Below are 21,041 nucleotides of genomic sequence, written 5' to 3'. Positions count from 1 at the left end.
TTTTTAATATCGTTTCAAAAGTTGTCCAAAGACAGAAATGATAATCGGGCCATTTTAAGGTTTACGGCCAGTTTCGCCTTATCCCGTTTCACCTTATCCCGTTTCGCCTGATCCCGTTTCGCCTTATTGAGGTATCACCTCCCCCAATACAATTTCGCGTGATTTATATGACACGAACTTTCTAAGGCGAAACGGGATATTCCATTTCGCCTTATCCTGTTTCGCCTTACACACAAAAAAAAATTCCACCAGGGAATATTATCGACATGAAGGGTCATTATTATTAATATATTACTAACCTAACCTAACCTAACCGACAGGACAATGGGAGCCAAGGTAGCCAACACCACAAGCTCTGCGCTTCCATTATGAATTACCCTTCAAGTCTATAATATTCCGAGGTGGGAAATTTTTTACGTGTAAGGCAAAATGGAATGCCCCGTTTCGCCTTAGAAAGTTCGTGTCACATAAATCATGTGAAATTTTATTGGGGGAAAGTCAAGAGGCAATAAGGCGAAACGGGAGGACACGATTTTAAGAGAGTTTCAAGTTACAACTTCTTCTTCACGAGTTCTTTATTGCTTTCATTTTATTTTCTCAAAATTTCGGGAGGGGCTGTAGCCACATCAGCCCCTCTCCTGCGTACGCCAGTGCGTTCTATGTTAAATTAGAATAAATGAAAGAAAGCGAAAGTGAACATGGTTGCCCACTGACATTTTCGGGGTGGGACTTTTTAACACCTTTTAATTTCCGGGGGGGGGGGGGTGAGGGGGATTTACACAAACGGAAAGGAAAAATACGTAAAATGAATGGATGGATGGAAACGATGATGATTATAAAACAAAAGAAAACGAAAAATATATGAAATGACTAGTATTATTAAATAAGTTACGTTAACTTTTGTAATAACTGTTGGATTGTCGTTCTCTCGCAAAACTTTTAGAAAGTAATGCACGTCTAGTTGGAACTACTTGATATTGTAAGAAAGCGAGGTGTTCATCTTTTGTGATGGAGATATATTCCTGCCAAATGTTAGGCACACATACAAAAGTATTCAACGATGCAAAGTTTCAGTAACTGAAACACTGCTCTGTTGTATGTAGCTAGCCTGTCTTCATTGCTATCTGATTTTTTTTTATTTTGAATTTAAAATTTTGGGAGCGTCAGCACTTAGGCTATTTTGCTCCCGTCACATTATACGGGGGCCAGCCCCTTATCATTACAAATAACAACTCTAGCGTTGCATAACTAAAAATGTTAAAATGTTCTGACTTCTGTTAAAAGCTGAGGCCGTAAACGCTCACTCAGCACACACAAGGACAACAAACAGGACAACACACACAAAATTATACTGGCCATAGTGCCAGTCGCCAGAGCCTCGTTAGTCTTTAGTCCAGGGTGCACTACGTGGAAGTGAGGTTGACTTTTGGGCGCCTACGTGGAAGGTCACCCCTTACACCCCTCTTCATTGCTATCATTCTTCCAAGGTTCCAAGGGGGAAATTTCTGAATTTAGTGCTGCATAACGTAATACATACATTGCTAAGAGATTACTGTTATTTTGATATTGTAATGGAGGTATTAAATAAATGCATTCCTATGAATCAGTGAAACAGTGCTCAATGTATCCTGTCTTCGTTGCTACCATCCTCCCAAGGGAGAAATATTGAATCTTGTGTTGTATAACGTAATACATACATCGCTAAAAAAGGTAAAGTGTTCCCCTGTGCTTAGCACCACGCCATGAAGGCGTATAGGGGGTGTGGTGGTAACGCCCCACACTTTCTTGATCCGGTCGTGAGTGGGAGTGATGTGATCAGCACCACGCCCCTGACCGCCTTTACCCCCCCAGGGTTTCCCCTAGGTTATTCGACGCTGGGTGGGCGCCGGGGCCGCTTCCAACGTTAGAAAAGTTCCCGGATTTGAACCGGCCGGGGATCGAACCCGGGACCTTGAGCATACATCGCTAAGAGATTTTTTTCCTGCAAGGCAAAATGACGAGAGGACTGCAATTTTAATGAGTTAAAGGGTTATATTTCTTTTTAAAACTTTGAATTTTGATGGAGAAAAATATTAAAATACTACAACATGGAGAGATTTGTTAATAATTTTGAGAGAAAAATATTATATACAATATTTATATTATCCTTAAAATTAGTATGCGAGAAAAATTGTTTTAAGTTTGTTTTTAATGCTCAGATAAGGTGAACAGGTCTAGTTCTGAGGTTAAAACTTCTCACTGTATCTCCAACGGGAGTCAAACCCGGATCTCCTCGATTTGAATCCCCTCTCACTAATCACCGCTGTTCCCGGGTTCGAATCCTAACCTGGGTGTTAATTTGTAAGTATCCCTTCATCAGTTGTCTTTTATCATCACTTATTATCATCGTCGCGATTAGCCAAAGATAGCAGAGAAGCGATTTTAATTAACACAAATACGATTTGAAGTTTAAATCCACTTTATGCACAGATAAGCTAATCGGGACTGGATCTACAGTTTAAAGTCGGGTGCGAACCAGTATGTGCCTCAACTGGGAATCGAACCACGGACCCCTTTATTACTAGGCAACATCGTTACCACTACGCCATCGGGGAGGCCCGGGGACTCGTTAATTTCTTGATGAAAGTGTTACCAACTACGGTATCACATGCCATACTATTTAATATAAATTACATTAGTAACGGCTCTGTTATTCAGGGACGACTTATGGGCCGGGCGACTCTTAAGTAGCGTCAAAACCTCAATTTTCATGACGTAAGCGTTGGTTATTTTTATAAATAGTTATTATAAACCAGATATTTCATAGAAACAATAACACGAGGTGAAAGGATGGAGTTTCGAGAAAGAAAAATAGATGGCAGCACAAGATAAAAAATATAAATAAATTGTTGGAGAATACATATCGACTTAGTGGAAGTAAAAGTACGGTAAAAATATGTAGAAAAATGAAATCAATGTCTAAAAAATTAATAATAGATCGGAAGGAGAATAGAAGTTGCTTTTATCATTCACCAAGTTGAAGCCTGTAGTTAAATGTTAGCCACACATAAAAAAGTATTCAACGATGCAAAGTTTCAGTAACTGAAACACTGCTCTGTTGTATGTAGCTAGCCTGTCTTCATTGCCACCATTCTTCCAAGGGGGAAATTTCTGAATTTAGTGCTGCATAACGTAATACATACATTGCTAAGAGATTACTGTTATTTTGATATTGTAATGGAGGTATTAAAGAAATGCATTCCTACAGTGAACGTATTCTTTAACAGTTATATTTAAAAATAAGGCTATTTCTTATTTAAAACCATAAGTATGTAACATGGTCAAGATTTATATTAGGAGTTGAAAGTACGAGGATCAGGGTTGAAAGTTAGGGATGGCAGAGTGGAAAGAATATGGAAAGGGGGGTGGGGGCAAAAATCCACCTAACCTGGAAGAAAAATTTATCTTGAGTCGCCCCTGCCGTTTTCACATTGCCACGAACTTTGCGTGTAAAATATAAGTTGTCCTCATTTCCGCTTTCCAAGAAGTATAACAACCTTACATAAGGACTTTACGTTTCGGAAATAGTCCAAATGTTCGTAATGGGCATAAACCTTTTGTCGATAAACAACAGACCTTTACATAAGCAAGCAAACGCAAGACGAATCCTCCCGCCCAGAGCAATGACGTCACGTGGTTCTGCTCGAAAGGACCGTGGCGCCATCTTCAATCGGAACTCCACACTACATGTTAACTGGGTGCCAACTTATTTTTAGAGGCATCCCGGACCAGCGTTGTTTTGGGACGTCCAAGTTCAGTTGCCGTCGGGCTTGTAGGCTAAGACATCCTCCTATGGAGCGATAGTCTTTTGTCATTTATCAGATATAATAACCGCAACATAATAACCACGCGGTGCGTAACTGTGACGTGACGATCGGGGGGAGTATTCCGTGACTTGAACTTGTTCGAATGGTGATATATTCTTAGTGCGTCTCGTGTCCTTATATGAATGGTGGTGGTGTGTCTTTTTGTATGTGCTTGTGAGTGAGTGACAAGGAAGGGGAAATATGACAACCATGAGGCGTCCGATGGGCAGGAGCATCTACAAGCCCTTAGGGCGTAGGGTAAGTACGGAGCCCTTCGTAGACACATATCTAGGTTAGGTTATTGGGTCAAGTATAGTGTGGCAATATCGTTGGCACGGTTATATAGGTCGATGTATTGTGTTGGATGTTTCGGAATGCTTTAATTATATATCCCTCCTCCAAGGGCGTATTTAGGGTGTGTTCAGGGGGTCCGGACCCCCCGAATGACTTACTTAGTACAAAAATTAAATAGTGAAAATAATGCAACAATAAAATAACTAAAATTAAGTAATGAAAATATGCTTGTTGTTTAATCGAGGTTACTTCTTTACGCCAAACTTATTGGAAGATAAGGATTATATTGGGATCGTACGACTTTGAATGACAGTACCAAGAAAGATTTATGCAAGGTTTATTACTATTTAAAAGGCAACATTCATAAAATATCACCAGGCACTTCACTTTTGGTCAACTGGATTAGACATTCCTTTTTATTCAATAAAGATTCAATTTTTTATCTATTTAACATTAATTTCCTTGCCAGGGCAGTTGTTTCTTTTTCTTTTTTTAAACAAATTTTGCCGACCTTAACTACACGTAAAACTATATAATGAATACGTGCTGTTATATATTACCTATTTATTTATATTTTAATTTTAATTAATACTATTTTAATTTATATGTTGAACATTACTATTATTATTTTGAGATGGTTCGGACCCCCCTAAACATATTTCTAGATACGTGCCTGCCCCCACTCCTCTGTAGGCAAATTAAGTTGAATATGAACAAATATCTTTCTTGAAATCCGCATATGCATTTTTCGTGCATCAACACAGTCAACGTGTAATTTTGGTTTCTTTGAAATAATCGTGTCTGTTCCTCTCATGGATGCATTTTAATGCGTCTCACGGAACAGCAGTCCCATTTTATGCATTTTTCTGTGTATTTTATGCACCGAAAGTACAGTTCATGCATTTTAATGTGTTACTGCACACAGGAAAGCAACTGCATCAGCCGAAACCAACAAATGCATGAAGGTGTGTCAAGAAACGTATCGAGTGATGCATTATAGTGCATCTCGACAGAAAGTACTACTCACTTGCATCATATGATGCACTTTGGCTTTACCTTTACAAACGACGTACACAAATGCATACTTTTCTCCTGTGTGAAGTTAACATATTCCTGCCATATGATACATTTTGTGTTCTCTATGTACCTTTTGTGGAAAAGACAAACTTGTAGGCTGTACCAAGTATCCTGGCATTGGGTTTATTGCTTTAGTTTTTTATACTTCGCTTTTGTGCCACTGTTGGCTAATTGCGAAGATGGGGTTGAATGATGATATGATGAAATTGATGAATGGACACTCACAAACACCCAGGCCGGGATTCGAACTCGGGACCCGTGACTTCGTAGCGCGATGTGCTAACCACTCCGCCACGGAGGCCGGCTCTGGCATTGGGGAGTTAGCTGCTGTGGTAATGAGAATGAGAATTAATGTCAGGCGTACTAGGTTCGAATTCCTAATAAGGCAAAAGTGTGTGTTTGTTTCGTTGTCTATTTCGTAACGTATTCACTCATCCTTGTGAACACCCAGAATTTTATTTTGGAGGCAGCTAAATGTGCAGACTATTGTACCTACAAAAAACGTCAGTAATACTTTCAAGCAGGGTTACTAAAACGTTCAGGGACCAATAAATTCTAATGGGTTCTATTGGGTTCCGCAACAGAACCGGAAAACTTTTTGTAGCACAAATTAAATTCGGTCCAATTTGCGTATTGTTTCATTTCAATACGGAACTTGGACCGGATTTAAATTTATACAGAAAAAAGGTTCCAGGACCGTATTTAAATTGATCCTGAAAAAAGCTTCCTGGACCGAATTTAATTTTTTTACAGATGAAAAGGTTCTTTACGATCCAGAACCCATTTACTCCTCCTGCTTTTCTCTCCAGGACCGGAATTGAATTTATTTAAAATTCCTGGACTTTTAAAAACCCTACTTTCAAGAACAAATAAATCAGCACCCTATTCCCTACATATGTACGTTCCAACCCTATGCATCCAGATAACAGGGGTGGTGAGAATCAATGCTCAGATAAGGAAACAAAAATCAAGAATTTTGCTTTTCAAGCATGGAAGGTGGCGGGGCAACCATTGTGGAAGCATGGTTCAAATAATGTTATTTCAATTCTTCATGCTTCGTGCCACATTTCTCGGGTTCGATACCCGGCGGAGGCACATAGTGGTTCGGATCCCACTTTAAACTGTAGGCCCAGTCCCGATTAGCCTTAATGTGCATAAAGTGGACTTAAAACAACAAATCAATCAATCAAATCTGCCACATTTAAATGAATGAAATCAACAATCAATGAACTGTTTTCTTGGGAATTAGCAAAAAGTGAAGATTTGAATTTTTCTCAAATTTAGGCCCTATCCAATGGTAACTTGAAGCGATATAAACTATTTGTGACAGTGCAATAATTGAATGTCAAAATCGATTAATTCGTTGCCCTTGGTTGATGCACCGGAGGGGGGGGGGTAAGGCGTCACATATTTAAGATTTAGGGCATTTTCTTGGAGGTGATGTGATGAGCACCACGCTCCGGCTGCTTTTACCACTCAAGGTGGCAACCCTGGTCCCCTTTAATAAGAGGCTGAGTCAGGGTTATCATACTCTGTGAAATGAAAAAGAGCACATGTTATTTTTTGTAATTTTCACGAAAATATATCGTCAAGAAAAGGGTTTCTACCTTTAAGAATATCACAAATTGTTTCCAATTTTTCCAATTCACATTTGTACTTATTACACGTTTTCAGTTTTCTGCAGCAGGTACACTTTTTCTGGCACTTCAATCAGCTGCTGCACGATTCCTCAAAGACTTTCATGGTTCTGTAAAAATTTCACCCCTTTTTTCCAGGTTTGTAATTCTATCTAACAACAACATAATGTGCTCACACCTGAATAACGATTTTGAAAGGAAAATAACTTATATATAAAAAAAGAACATTCTAAAATTTTAATTGGAAAGAGCAAAAAAGGCATTAATAATAAGAATAGGCAGTAGGATACAAAATAGGTAAAATGAGAAAGTTCCCAAACATTAGGAACAGAACAACAAATGCATATCAAGAAAACAATTATCAATACGAGGAACAAAAAAGCATTTTGCCAAACTACCGAGTTCTATTTATGATAACACCATTAAGCCTTGTTTCCATGATATGAAAAACTCAATATGCTGACCAAGGCAGGAATTTAATTTATTATAAAACGTAAACTAAACGTAACGTTTCAATCTTCTAGCAAGGTCTTCTTCAGACTCTGCACCAAGTACAAATGAAACAAGGTACGAAACAGGACGATATACACACAAACATTACTCCCTCCAGACTATTAGAAAGTTGTTCTGGAACATTCTAGCAGGTGGCTTTCCCTTGTCAACTGTACTTTCACTTAAAAGGCTAAACATATTTACTTCCATATAGAATGTGGTTGGACTCTTTATCTCACGCTCTTTTTCCTTCATTTTTCTTCCTTCTTCTCTGCTCTTTCTCTCTTGTCCTTTCCACTCTTTCTAACACCTTCTTCCATTATTTGTTTATCTTCAGTCCCCCATTCCAGTTCATTGTGTCTTGTTCACCTTTCTTCTCTATTTCCTTGGCCTCCTTCCATTTTCTCACTAGTATTCTCGTTCTCCCTTCCTATCTGCTTAGCCTCATCCCACTCTATGTCATGTCCTGTTTCTCTCGTGTGTTTAAATATCGCATTTCTCTCTCTCTCTCTTAAGTAGTACATCCCTATGTTGTTTCAACCTGTCTTTCAGCCTCTTTTTCGTTTCTCCTATGTACACACTCTGACATTCTTTACATTTAACTTCGTAGATAATCCCTTCCTCTTCTCTGTTTTCCTTTTTCTTGTTTGCATTCTTCGCTATTCTTAAGATGCTTCTCCCTCCCTTCCTGTAAGTTTTAATGCCCGCTTTCCTAAGCACTTTGCATATCTTTTCTGTGGTCTTCCCCATACTCCTTATTCCAAACCTTCTCTCTTTTTCTTTCACTTCCTCTTTTTCTTTCTCTTCCAATCCTCCCCTGCCCCTTTTCTTCCTTCTTCTCTTTATGTCCAGTCTATCCTCCTTCTCATACCCATTCTTTTCCAGCTGTTTCCATACAGTTGACAAGGGAAAGCCACCTGCTAGAATGTTCCAGAACAACTTTCTAATAGTCTGGAGGGGAGTAATTTTTGTGTATATATATTTCGTCCTGTTTTGTACCTTGTTACATTTGTACTTGGTACAGAGTCTGAAGAAGACCTTGCTAGAAGGTTGAAACGTTACGTTTAGTTTATATTTTTTAATAAAATAAATTACTGCCTTGGTCAGCATATTTAGTTTTTCTATTTATGAGTAATTATTAGGGTGCGGATTTATAGGCAATGAAAAACCTCTCAAAATAGGCAGGCAAATAGGCACCAAAATCATGAAGATAGGCACTTAAAAGAATTAAAATAGGCACCTTAAAATAGAAAAAAGACATTAAAAAGGCAATGAACAGCATACTGTATTAGCACGTCAGTATATACATAAAAGTGCACTCACGATTAACAAACTATTAGTACTATTTTGATCGAAATGGACATTTGCTGGGAATCGTCAGTTACAGTAATTCTCACAAGAATAGCTTGTACTAACGATTGTGCCAATTTGAACAAATGCTCCAGTTGCACAAATTATTCAGAAGTGATGAAAAAACAATTTGCACCCATTTTAACCGAAAATAAATGTTTTGAACGATGTTCCAATCAAAATTTCTCTGAAGAAATTAACTTGTTTTGCCCTTTGTACTAAATGTTTCACAAACAATTGACAATAGTTTGAATCAAATCTTTATTTGCAGGGAAGCTAGAGTAACACAACCTCGAGACCCCTCAAATCTGGCGAATACCAGATTTCAGTAAGTTCAACGTGAACAAAGGCTTACATTCTTCAGTGTAGGGAGAGCCAAAGTCTGGTAAAGAAATCTGCAGTAAACAAATATTGCAGAATAGGCACTTTTAGGCACGATTAAACAAAATAGGCGCTAACCCACAATATAGGCTTTTATAGGCATTATAAAAATGCGTTTTTGAACTAGAAACACCATGAAACGAAGCTTAAATTTTAAAGCCTATATTTTGCTAGAAAGGAATAGAAAAGGCAAATAGGCAAAAATCCGCACCCTAGTAATAATAAATCTGTCTTTAGGGACAACAGAAGGAGATTCCCGTTTCAGCACTTACAAAATTTCGAAATCCATTGTTTTTGGTAACAAGAAAAAAAGCACATTTTGTATTTGAGTTTACATCACAAGTCATGTTAGCGTCCTGTATGGCGTAATGGTTATCTTGTAATTGAAGGGTTCCTGAGTTCGACACCCGGTGGAGGCATATAGGTTTTCGGATCCAACTTTACACTGTAGGAACAGTCGCGATTAGCCTTACTGCGCTTAAAGTGTACTTACAACACCCAAATCAAACAATCAATCAATCAATTTCTAACCCTTTCCAGTCTTCTTCTCCTGTTTCCTTTTTCTAGCTTTATTTCCTATTTTCTCAGTCTTAGTATCTCGCTATTCGTGCTTTCTTCCTCTCTTCTGCAGATTTTCTTTTCTGTATTGTCTCTCTATTTTTATCTTCCTCTCTCTCTCACACTTTCAACTTCTCTATTCTCTTTCTGGTTATTTTGTTTCTCTCTCTCTCTCTCTCTCTCTCTCACACACACACACACACACATACACACACACACAAACTCTCCTAATTCTTTCTCTTTCTGGTTACTTTGTCTCTCTCTCTTTTTTTTCACTCTCTCTCTCTCTCACACACACACTCTTATAATTCTTTCTCTTTCTGGTTACTATGTTTCTCTCTCTCTCTCTCTCTCTCTCCCTCCCTCTCTCTCTCTCTCTCTCACACACACACACTCTTATAATTCTTTCTCTTTCTGGTTATTTTGTTTCTCTCTCTCTCTTTTTCTTTCAAACACACACTCTTCTAATTCTTTCTCTTTCTCGTTACTTTGTTTCTCTCTCTCTTTCTCTCACACACACTCTTCTAATTCTTTTCCTTTCTGGTTTCTGTTTCTGGTGTATCGTGTCGCACACGAGACGTCTAACAGTATATTTCCTAACCATAAGTCGATAATTTACACACTGCCGGCCTGCGTGGCGGAGTGGTCATCACAACATGCTGAGACGTCAGGAGTTCCGGATTCGAATCCCGGTCTGGGCATGATTGTTCTTCGCGAGTGTTCCTTCATGACTCATCCTCATCGTCGCGATTAGCCAAAATTGGCAGAAGAGCGACGCTAAATAACGTAAATCAAAATCAAATCGATAATTTACATAATAATGAATGTGGAACGTCCTCTTTGATGTCTAAAATTGGTATGCAACGTTAATTGGACATTATCCATTTTCTAGTGCTTTAAGCTATTCGCGATTAAAGTTACCACCTGAGCGCTAGTGTCGCTTCCAATATGGCCGCTCTATGTAGGATAAATCTTTGTTTACATTCAGAAGTAATACGTAATAGCAGCGTGTTGTCATGGCTGGTATGGAAGAGACGTTTAAAATACCAGATATTTTTAAATATTGCGAATGCGATGTGAATTCCAGGAACTATAACAAAGGTGAAGCTGTGCTGAGAACGAAGCATTTAATTATGATAGGCAAAAATAACACGGAAAACGCAGACGAAACTAATGTATACGCACTGGTTCTTCGGTTGTAACTGGGGCTCTCGGAAATAATTTGAAAATAAAGCAATTCGCCTGTATTTGCAAAGCTTGAGCAGGAGAACATGCTGTTGCAATTCTTTCCCCAAAGAGGCAAGCTGGTTTAATAACAACACAGGATAATAATAATAATATAAACAATAATTTCATTGAGGCTACCTTCATTCTTCACTGAAAATTGACTTACTGAATGAGACAGCAACATTAGCATGTCAATTTCCTTTATGATCACAGACATTAATTAATTCTCAAACTACCAGTAATTTCATCTTCGCACTTAATTGGCTTGCACCTGTTCCAAATTACATACATACTACATTGTTTTCGAAGAAAAAAATGTTATATTCATAAAGAAGAATTTAAAACTTACTTTCATGGTAATAAAATCATCTTTCGGAAAATAAAGTGAACAGACTCGTGCGTTCTTCGTAATTTCCTTGCCCCATTTAAGTTATGCCAATCTTGTCAATCAGTTCTGCTTTCCCTGATTTTTTTTACAAATTTCATTTTGTTGATTCCACTGGGTGGAAATACATGTAAGCATTTCACTTGTCCTGACCCACAAAACGATTTAGAGGAAAAAAACTGAACAGTAGACGTTACTTTTTCGCATGTTCCCCATGCTTTGAACGGCTTCAACGCAGCAACATGTCTTACTTGGAGTGGTTCCTGAAAATCTCACCAGATGGCATATCGGATAATTTTAATCGCAACTACTTATTCCAACACTACGTTTTGAGAGAGTTCCTCTTCTCTTATCTTCAGATCAACAATTTTTTTTTGTGGGAATTGAAACTTCGACAGACCAGTGATTATACAAAAAATTCGGCGCGCTAACCAAGTACTTCACGGCGCTCCCAAATTAACTTTTGCTCCATGTGTGCTATGTCTACGTTCCGAAGAGAGAGGACCATATTTGCTTATATTCTGCACTGGGATGACTTACAGGTTTTAGGAAATTGCTATGAAGGGTGCTTCTTTGGTTTCACTTAATTTCCTTGCCTTACTGTGCATAAAGTAGACTTTAAAACATCATGATGCACTTAAACGTTTCGTCTGAGCTACATAAACTCTGCATCCAAAAAGATATTGGAAGCTGCATCAAGGAACACCAACTGATGCATTGAAGTGCATCTCGACTGAAATAAATCCTCACTTGAATCAAATGAAACACTTTGATGTTTATTTCACTATATACAAAAATGCACCCAAATGCATCAAATGTGAATCGGATTCTTTTGAAGAAGCCATAAAACACACAATTATGCATCAATCGATGCATTCTGGTGCATCAATCGATATGATGCATTAGTTTTCTGTGTGTAAGCTCACCTGCACCCCTGCACCCCCCCCCCCCCTCCGCTCTCTAACAAGCTTCCGATCAGCAATGATTTTTACTTATGAAATATAGCAACCCTAATCATACCAAAAGTTGAACATTTCAGGGTTGCAAGGTGTATGTAATTAATTGCATATGTTCGAGAATAACTTTTCTAACGATGGAAGCGGCCCCGGCGCCCACCCAGCGTCGAATGACATGGGCACCTGGGGGAAACCCTGGGGAGTAAAGGCGGTCAGGGGCGTGATGCTGATCACATCACCCCCACTCATGACCGGATCAAGAAAGTGTGGGGCGTTACCCCCACACCCTCTATACGCCTTCATGGCGTGGTGCTAAGCACAGGGAAGCACTTTACCTTTTTTTACCTCGAGAATAACCAACTTTCTCCATTGTCGTTAAAAGTGCCTTAGTGTGATAGCCTGAGGTGCAACACGTCTGTTAGTGACACGTGACAGCAACAGTGTCCCTGGTAATATTGTGAAAACTTCTTATTTTTGGAACAGCCCATTTATTCCCTTGTGTAATGTTTTTGAAAATTCTTCAAAGTTCTTTTTCTGTCAAATTCAATAGATGGCCATCCAAATTGTTCGTTGGTATTGTGAAATGTTGCAATAATTTACCTCAGTGAGTTCTGTGCATCAATACACAAAAAAGTAAAGTAAAGTACTCCCCTGTGCATAGCACCACGCCATGAAGGTGTATAGGGGGTGTGTGGGTAACGCCCCACACTTTCTTATTCCGGTCGCGAGTGGGGTAGATGTGATCAGCATCACGCCCCTAACCGCATTTACCCCCCAGGGTTTCCCCCAGGTACCCATGTTATTCGACGCTGGGTGGGCGCCGGGGTCGCTTCCAACGTTAGAAAAGTTCCCGGATTTGAACCGGCCGGGAATCGAACCCGGAACCTTTAGCATGGTAGTCAGACGCGTTACCGACTGAGCCACCGCGGCCACCAATACATCAATACACACGATTTGCAAAAAAAATTAATTTCCGCCGTTGGCAACGCTTTGCTTATTTGTTATTAAAACATGCATGTTCGGTTCTTACATATGTTTGTCTCTCTAAATTTTCCCAATATACAGGGCATTCTCTTGTCAGAAAGCGTTTCTTCTCATTCCGTTTCGCTATTCCGTTATACGCTCGTAAACACCGGGTTACGTGACTTTTCGGACACTCCATCCATGCAGTGCCACGTTTTGGTCAAATGTGAACTTGTCCAATTTTCATTGATCGTGTACATGAGCAATTTTAGACCATTCGAGATTTCCAATAGGAACGCTGTTCAACGACTTTCAATCGCGTTCAATTAAATGACTTGTTCATGATTAATTTGATCGTGTATAAGGCGCTTTAGTGTCTTCAAAATTGCCTTTTATATTTTCCGATAACACAAGGAGATATGGTATGTACTGTACCTATTATTTCGTCTAACATTACGTGATCACCCCATCGAAAAGTCTAAAACTAAACTTTGCATAAATGAATGAACATGTCCACCCTACCCACTCCCCATTGGCGGATATAGGGGCAGGGGGGCACATTCCCCTCCCAAAAGCGTATCATTGAGTATTAAGAATAGTTTTGATAGCATTATTGTACAACGAGCAAAGTAGTTAAATTTCTTTCCGGATAGTAAAATAAAGTTTATCAAAAGTACAATAATCGGGACAAAATTTGAATCCGGGACTTGTTGGTTACAAGGCAATAAGGTTAAATGATGGACACAATGGTAGAGTATATGTTCTGTTTTTGGCTACTGGCGTACGCAGGTTTTTTCCTGTGGGGGCTGTAATTGTAAAGGTGGATAGTGCATGGCTCCGTTCTAAGAGGTCTGGACACACAATAAAATATTTCGTACATTTAGAACATTTCACTATTTTGTTTGATTGATTGAATTGGTGTTTTAATTCACTTCATGCACAGTAAGACTAATCGGGACTAGACCTACAGTTTAAAGTGGAATCCGAACTACTATGTGCCTCAACCGAGAATCGAACGCGGGACCACTTGATTACAAGGCAGCGACGCTACCACAGCGCCATCGGGGAGGCCCTTCACTTCTTTGAAATTGTACTCGAATAAAAAATGGTAAACGGGGCTTATTTTAAGGGGGGTTTGCATTTACATCTTTCGTTTTCTCTTTTCTAGTTCTTAACGGATTTTCTTTTGAAAATTTTAATTTTCTCAAAATTCCAGAAGGGGCTGTAGCCCCATGCGCACGCCAGCGTTTGTGAGAGTTTTACATTCTCGAGGCAATCCCAATGTAAAGGTATTTGAATTTTACAAAAATCTACTAATGCTATATCACTGTGTAATCAAAGGGTTCTGGCCGGCTTCCGTGGCGAAGTGGATATCACAGCGCGCTGTGACGCCAGGGTACCGGGTTCGGATCCAGGACTGAGCATGGCTGTTCTTTGTGACTGTTCCTTCATCAATTTCATCATATTATCGCTGATTCTCATCTTCGCGAAACCAAATCAATCAATCAATCAATTAAATGGTCCTGGGAATTGATGTGAATAATTAGAGCGAGAGAAAAAAAAATGATTTTGAATTTCTGTTTTAAATCCATACTTTATGCAAAGATAGGCTAATCGGGACTGGACCTACAGTTTAAAGTGATATCCGAACCACTATGTGCCTCCACTAGGTATCGAACCCCGGACCCCTTGATTACAAAGCGAGCACGTTACCCCTACGTCAGCGAGGAGTCCCCAAGAGAGATAGATAACAAGAAAGACAGTGTACGTACTGTTCCCCTCCCAGAAAAAAAAACAACGTAGATCCGCCTAGGCCCCCCCAGTTATCCCCCACGGTGGAGGTTGTCAAACGCAAATCCAATCTCAAGACTACTTTCACATACTTTCACTTTCCGAGACCTTTCTCCCTCTTCGTTTCTCTTTATTGGAGAGTCTGGAGGTCATCGTTTGAAGAAGCGAGATGAATCTTCTCTGGCGTGTGGTCAGCATCCTCTCCCCTCTCGAGGAGGCTGCCAGTGGAACCGCTCTCTCTCTCTCTCTCTCTCTGTCTGTAGCGGAGACTAATTTTAGCATTAGGCCTGAAAACAGGGGACCCTTTTTTTTACCCGAGGAGAAAAGAATGTGCCCGTTTGTGCAATCCTCGAAGTAGCAGAACGACGACAAGGGTCGGCTGTGGCGTCAAAGAAACTCCAAGCCTGCATTGAAGTTATTGACACAGGAAAGGGTTATTTTCATATTCGGATTATTGGGTCGCTTTGTCGGGAACTTGCCACTTGCCTTCTATTCTCGTTTTGGTTCCTGCCGGCGGCCTACGTGGCGGAGTGGTTAGCGGAGCGCGCTACGATGCCAGAGATCCGTGGTTCGTATCCCGGCATGGGGGTTGCTGTGTGGTTTTTACGCACACAGCTGGAAATTGTACGAATTTATTTCTTTGTAAATGCTATGGCCTTGGTTGCTTTTTGCCCGGGTTGGGTTTCCTCAACGGCTTTCCTCTTTGATAGGTAACAATAGGACCTTGCCCATGGTGGTTGGCAGTGTTGCCACAATATAAGGGCACAATTTCCCTTTCCAAGGGGCAAAATTTACCTTTTTGGACCAATTTTTCCCTTCACCCAAGCAAATTATATAATAATAATAATAATTAGTAGTAGTAGTAGCAGGAGCTTGATTAGTGGTGGTGGTGGAATTATTCGTTAGAATAAAAAATATCTTAAAAAATTTTCACATTTCAGTTTCATCACTTCCTGATCAGATGTCCCAGGTTTGAATCCTCGTCAGGAATTTATTTAATCGTTAATCCTCATCGCTACTATTTATCCAAAGATGCATAAAAACAACGTATAATAAACTTAAAGGAGCAGAAACAAGTAGGAACAGAAAAATAAATAACACAAAATGTGGATATAAACTGTAATAATGTAGTCAGATGACCTTAAAATTTCCCTGCAATTGTGGTATTTTTCATCGAAATTCCCTTTTCCCTTTTGGCTAAAATTTCGGTCCGAATTTCCCTTCATGTGGCAACACTGGTGGTTGGTTGTCGGAGGTATAAATACCGGTTCCGACTTGTTACGGTCTCTCATATCCAAGGCTCGCAGATACTTCGATACAAGGCCCGACTGAGTGAGGCAGTTTTTATGGTTGCATAGAAATACACACAGAGTGAGCGCCGTATGTTTAGGGACCTCTGCGTGATAAACTGCAAGGGCGGGTTAGCGCTATTTTAAATAGTGCGCTCGTAGCTCTAATATGATGTACTGCACTGCTGAGAGGACGGCGTACGGACTCTTGCGTGATAAACTGCAAGGGCGAGTTAGCGCTATGGTAAATAGTGCGCTCGTAGCTCCAATATGATGTACTGAACTGATGAGAGGACGGCGTAGGGACTCTTGCGTGATAAACGGCGTGGGCGGGTTAGCGCTATGCCAAATAGTGCGCTCGTAGCTCCAATATGATGTACTGCACTGCTGAGAGGACGGCGTACGGACTCTTGCGTGATAAACTGCAAGGGCGGGTTAGCGCTATTTTAAATAGTGCGCTCGTAGCTCCAATATGATGTACTGCACTGCTGAGAGGACGGCGTACGGACTCTTGCGTGATAAACTGCAAGGGCGAGTTAGCGCTATGGTAAATAGTGCGCTCGTAGCTCTAATATGATGTACTGAACTTATGAGAGGACGGCGTAGGGACTCTTGCGTGATAAACGGCGAAGGCGGGTTAGCGCTATGCCAAATAGTGCGCTCGTAGCTCCAATATGATGTACTGCACTGCTGAGAGGACGGCGTACGGACTCTTGCGTGATAAACTGCAAGGGCGAGTTAGCGCTATGGTAAATAGTGCGCTCGTAGCTCTAATATGATGTACTGAACTTATGAGAGGACGGCGTAGGGACTCTTGCGTGATAAACGGCGAGGGCGGGTTAGCGCTATGCCAAATAGTGCGCTCGTAGCTCCAATATGATGTACTGCACTGCTGAGAGGACGGCGTACGGACTCTTGCGTGATAAACTGCAAGGGCGAGTTAGCGCTATGGTAAATAGTGCGCTCGTAGCTCTAATATGATGTACTGAACTTATGAGAGGACGGCGTAGGGACTCTTGCGTGATAAACGGCGAGGGCGGGTTAGCGCTATGCCAAATAGTGCGCTCGTAGCTCCAATATGATGTACTGCACTGCTGAGAGGACGGCGTACGGACTCTTGCGTGATAAACTGCAAGGGCGAGTTAGCGCTATGGTAAATAGTGCGCTCGTAGCTCTAATATGATGTACTGAACTTATGAGAGGACGGCGTAGGGACTCTTGCGTGATAAACGGCGAGGGCGGGTTAGCGCTATGCCAAATAGTGCGCTCGTAGCTCCAATATGATGTACTGCACTGCTGAGAGGACGGCGTACGGACTCTTGCGTGATAAACTGCAAGGGCGAGTTAGCGCTATGGTAAATAGTGCGCTCGTAGCTCTAATATGATGTACTGAACTTATGAGAGGACGGCGTAGGGACTCTTGCGTGATAAACGGCGAGGGCGGGTTAGCGCTATGCCAAATAGTGCGCTCGTAGCTCCAATATGATGTACTGCACTGCTGAGAGGACGGCGTACGGACTCTTGCGTGATAAACTGCAAGGGCGAGTTAGCGCTATGGTAAATAGTGCGCTCGTAGCTCTAATATGATGTACTGAACTTATGAGAGGACGGCGTACGGACTCTTGCGTGATAAACTGCAAGGGCGGGTTAGCGCTATGGTAAATAGTGCGCTCGTAGCTCTAATATGATGTACTGAACTTATGAGAGGACGGCGTACGGACTCTTGCGTGATAAACTGCAAGGGCGGGTTAGCGCTATGGTAAATAGTGCGCTCGGAGAGTGAAGTCCTGAGAAGTGCAATTCTCTGTGCTTTGGGGCAAAAGGCAACCGGTAGCTGTTGATATTGGATTTGTAATGAAAAGATGTACATACGGCGAAGGGTAGAAGTGTAAATAAATGTTGTGCGTAGAGAGATAAGTCCGTGAGACGTATTTCTTGCCAACACTATCCCTTCATCATACCAACACCCACCCTCATCTTCACGATTAGCCAAAAGGAGCAGAAAAGCGAGGTAAAATAAACAAAATCAATCTTATCAATCAATGGTTTTAGCTGGAATTAGGGACCGACCAAATCCAGAGGAAAGTTTATCCGGACATCGGATAAGTTTCTATCCGGATATTCGAAATGTTTTTCACATATACTTATAAGAGCTTATATGTGTTGACCAGTTTTATATGAATAAGTCTCGCAGGTCATTTCTTGTACGCTCGCCGGCGTGACCGTCGGTTCTTGTGTTCTTCAATGGCTTTGTAAATATCTGGGTGTATCATTGGAGGAAGAGAAACGAGTAAGTGCCTTTGCTTATTTTAAAAGTTTGTGTGTTCGGCCTCTAATATTGTACAAATATACAAAATATTATTGTCTATTTTCATAATAATAAATTGGGTAAGTAATATCCGTTTCATATGTTGCCGCGGTGGAATCACTGTGCGACTATTTCCAAAAAATAAAAAAAATAAAAAATATGTGCAAAATTGAACTTTGCAGTCGCTTTATGGATCCCAGACGACACTGTAAAGATTTATGAGAAAAGCGCCAATGCCGCTCTCAAAATCTACCATGCACATCACGATAATTCACGTCTGGATTGTCTCGCTGTTCTTACCAACAAAACATTTTACAATAGTTAAACTTACTGTCGTTTGAATTCAGAAATTCAAACGTGCCGCGGTAAACAATGAAGGCGGACTGGTGACTGTGTATTCTTCTCGGCCTCGCCTTTGTCAGCATTAGCTGCTTCCAAAGAACCCAATACTTTTCTTTAGTTCTCATTGTTCACAGGAAAACATGTTCATTTAACATTGTTGCAGCTGAGATACAAAACAACTTTTTTTCTGTTCTAAATCATAGTTGACAAAACAACTTTTTTTCTCTTCTAAATCATAGTTAACCCCATATTTTATTTTCAAGGCGTTCACTCTTAAAGACGCGTGTGTTTGGAATGTTGTGTGTGCTTTTCTATGTGGTGCATGGGAATAATAATTCAAATTATTATTATTGTTATTATTATTGTCGCAGATCATTGACTTCGATAAGTTGGCCATTTTTAATATTTTTCCACAGCATTTTCCATATAATTTCAAAAGCTCAAGGGGGGGGGGTTAAACACGGTAAACCCTCCTTGGGTACGCCACTGTTTTCACCCTTAGAAGAGGCCAAGTGAGCAATTTTTTAATTTTCTCGGTCTTTTGGGACAATTACATGGGGGGTCGTAATCGGGCATTTTTTGCCTCCGGGACTTCCTTCATGAAGAACATTTATGTCAGTGAGTGAGTGAGTGGTGGGATTGGGGTATATTTTATGTGGTAGCGTCATCGCCTTGTAATAAAGGGATACCGGGTTCGATACCCGGGGGAGGCACATAGTGGTTCGGATCCCACTTTGAACTGTATGTCCAGTCCTGATTAGCCTTTCTGTGCATAAAGTGGACTTTAAAACAACAATTCAATTCATGAATAAGATGTAAATACAGTATTTGAAATTTTTTATGTATTATATAACGTACGTCTAAATATATTTATAATGGTCATGTCAAATCTAAATGCGTATAAAGAGCAGTTAAGTACAGATACTTGTGTTTAGAGACAAGGGAAAACCAATCAATACGGAGACGAGTGTCCTGGTAGCGTGTTCTTGTGCACCCATTCGTGACGTCATAAGGGGGATATCCCCTGATCCCCTCACCTCTCCTGCAGGCCAACGTGACTCAAATAATGCTATTTCTGTTGAACTGATGTAATGGTTCGCCGCGGGCGGATAGGAAAGAATGCGTGCATATTATTGAATGAAAGTGGCTCTTTTGGCAAATAGCCACCGTCAAAAGGACGGGGGGGGTTTGAGGGCTGAGTCAATGAAGTAGTTAACCTGGCTTTTGATGAAAGACAACTCGAAGGTTTGTGTCTGCAGGAAGTCTTAGCCTTGGTGTGTGCGTATTATGAGAGGAAGGGGGGGATTCCTGGAAAACTCTTGAGAGAGGAGGAAATGTGTGGGTTCCATGAGATTATTTGCATTCGATAACGTATATGGCAACTCGAACCTTTCCGTGCGACATTTTACTAATTAGATACATGGTTCCTTATTACTGGGAAGGGGACTTTGCATTTAGACATGATTTCCGCAACCACACGGAAGAATCCAATCGGGGAGTTGGGGTACGTTCCGAGTCAAATCGAAACGCACGAACCGAACGAAAAATAACCTGGTGAAAATAGCTATTATTGTGACTTTAGGAACGACATCGACTGTGTTTTGTTTGGAATTATTTACAACTGGCGGCCTATAGAAAGGCTGTCATGTTAGTGGCAATAAAATGTGCTGTAGATGTCATTGTTAATAACAATGAACTTCAAAAAGGAAAATAATCGTCAGTGTGCTTTTAAATAAAACACTCAAATACAATCTACGTACATTATGACACAAATAATATATACAATCTGTTAATTTCTATTCGCCTAATATTTCGACCAACAGATTCCGGTACGACGTACCGTTGCGCAACGCCCCCCCCAAAATCACTGTATTTACTCTCATGAACATTATAATCCGAAATAACATTAAAGATTCATTACATCTTGTAAACGTGTTATGTTCAAGAAACCTCACTACTTAAGATATTATTATATTTTAGGGTGACAGTGCGAGAACTTCCTATTATCAAATAACTATTTTATTTCTGGTAATATTGTGTATGCTCGTACTGAAAATGAAGCTGATGTACAAATTCTGGGTAAACCCCTCGTAATGTGCAAGGGAGAAATTGATTTAGAGTGTACTTTCAGTGGCGTGCCCTGCCC

General features: G+C 40.4%; 1 protein-coding gene across 9 annotated transcripts in view; it reads left to right on the top strand.

The window, feature by feature from the left end:
- Ca-beta (Calcium channel protein beta subunit) overlaps positions 1 to 21,041 on the top strand; it is a 588,734-nt gene that overhangs the window by 346,467 nt on the left and 221,226 nt on the right. Inside the window, exon 1 of one of the 9 annotated variants that reach the window (XM_083142265.1) lies at positions 3,824 to 4,103. The exons of the other annotated variants lie outside the window; for them this stretch is intronic. Coding sequence (XP_082998391.1) covers positions 4,047 to 4,103 — 57 coding nt within the window. The 5' untranslated portion in view covers positions 3,824 to 4,046. Of the gene's footprint in view, positions 1 to 3,823; positions 4,104 to 21,041 lie in introns of those variants that run through there. 9 annotated transcript variants of the gene reach the window in all.

This window comes from Lepisma saccharinum, chromosome 20, assembly GCF_977018435.1.
Source record: "Lepisma saccharinum chromosome 20, izLepSacc3.1, whole genome shotgun sequence".
NCBI lineage: Eukaryota > Metazoa > Arthropoda > Insecta > Zygentoma > Lepismatidae > Lepisma > Lepisma saccharinum.
Note: the sequence above shows the minus strand (reverse complement) of the source record. Positions and strands in the feature narration are given on the sequence as shown.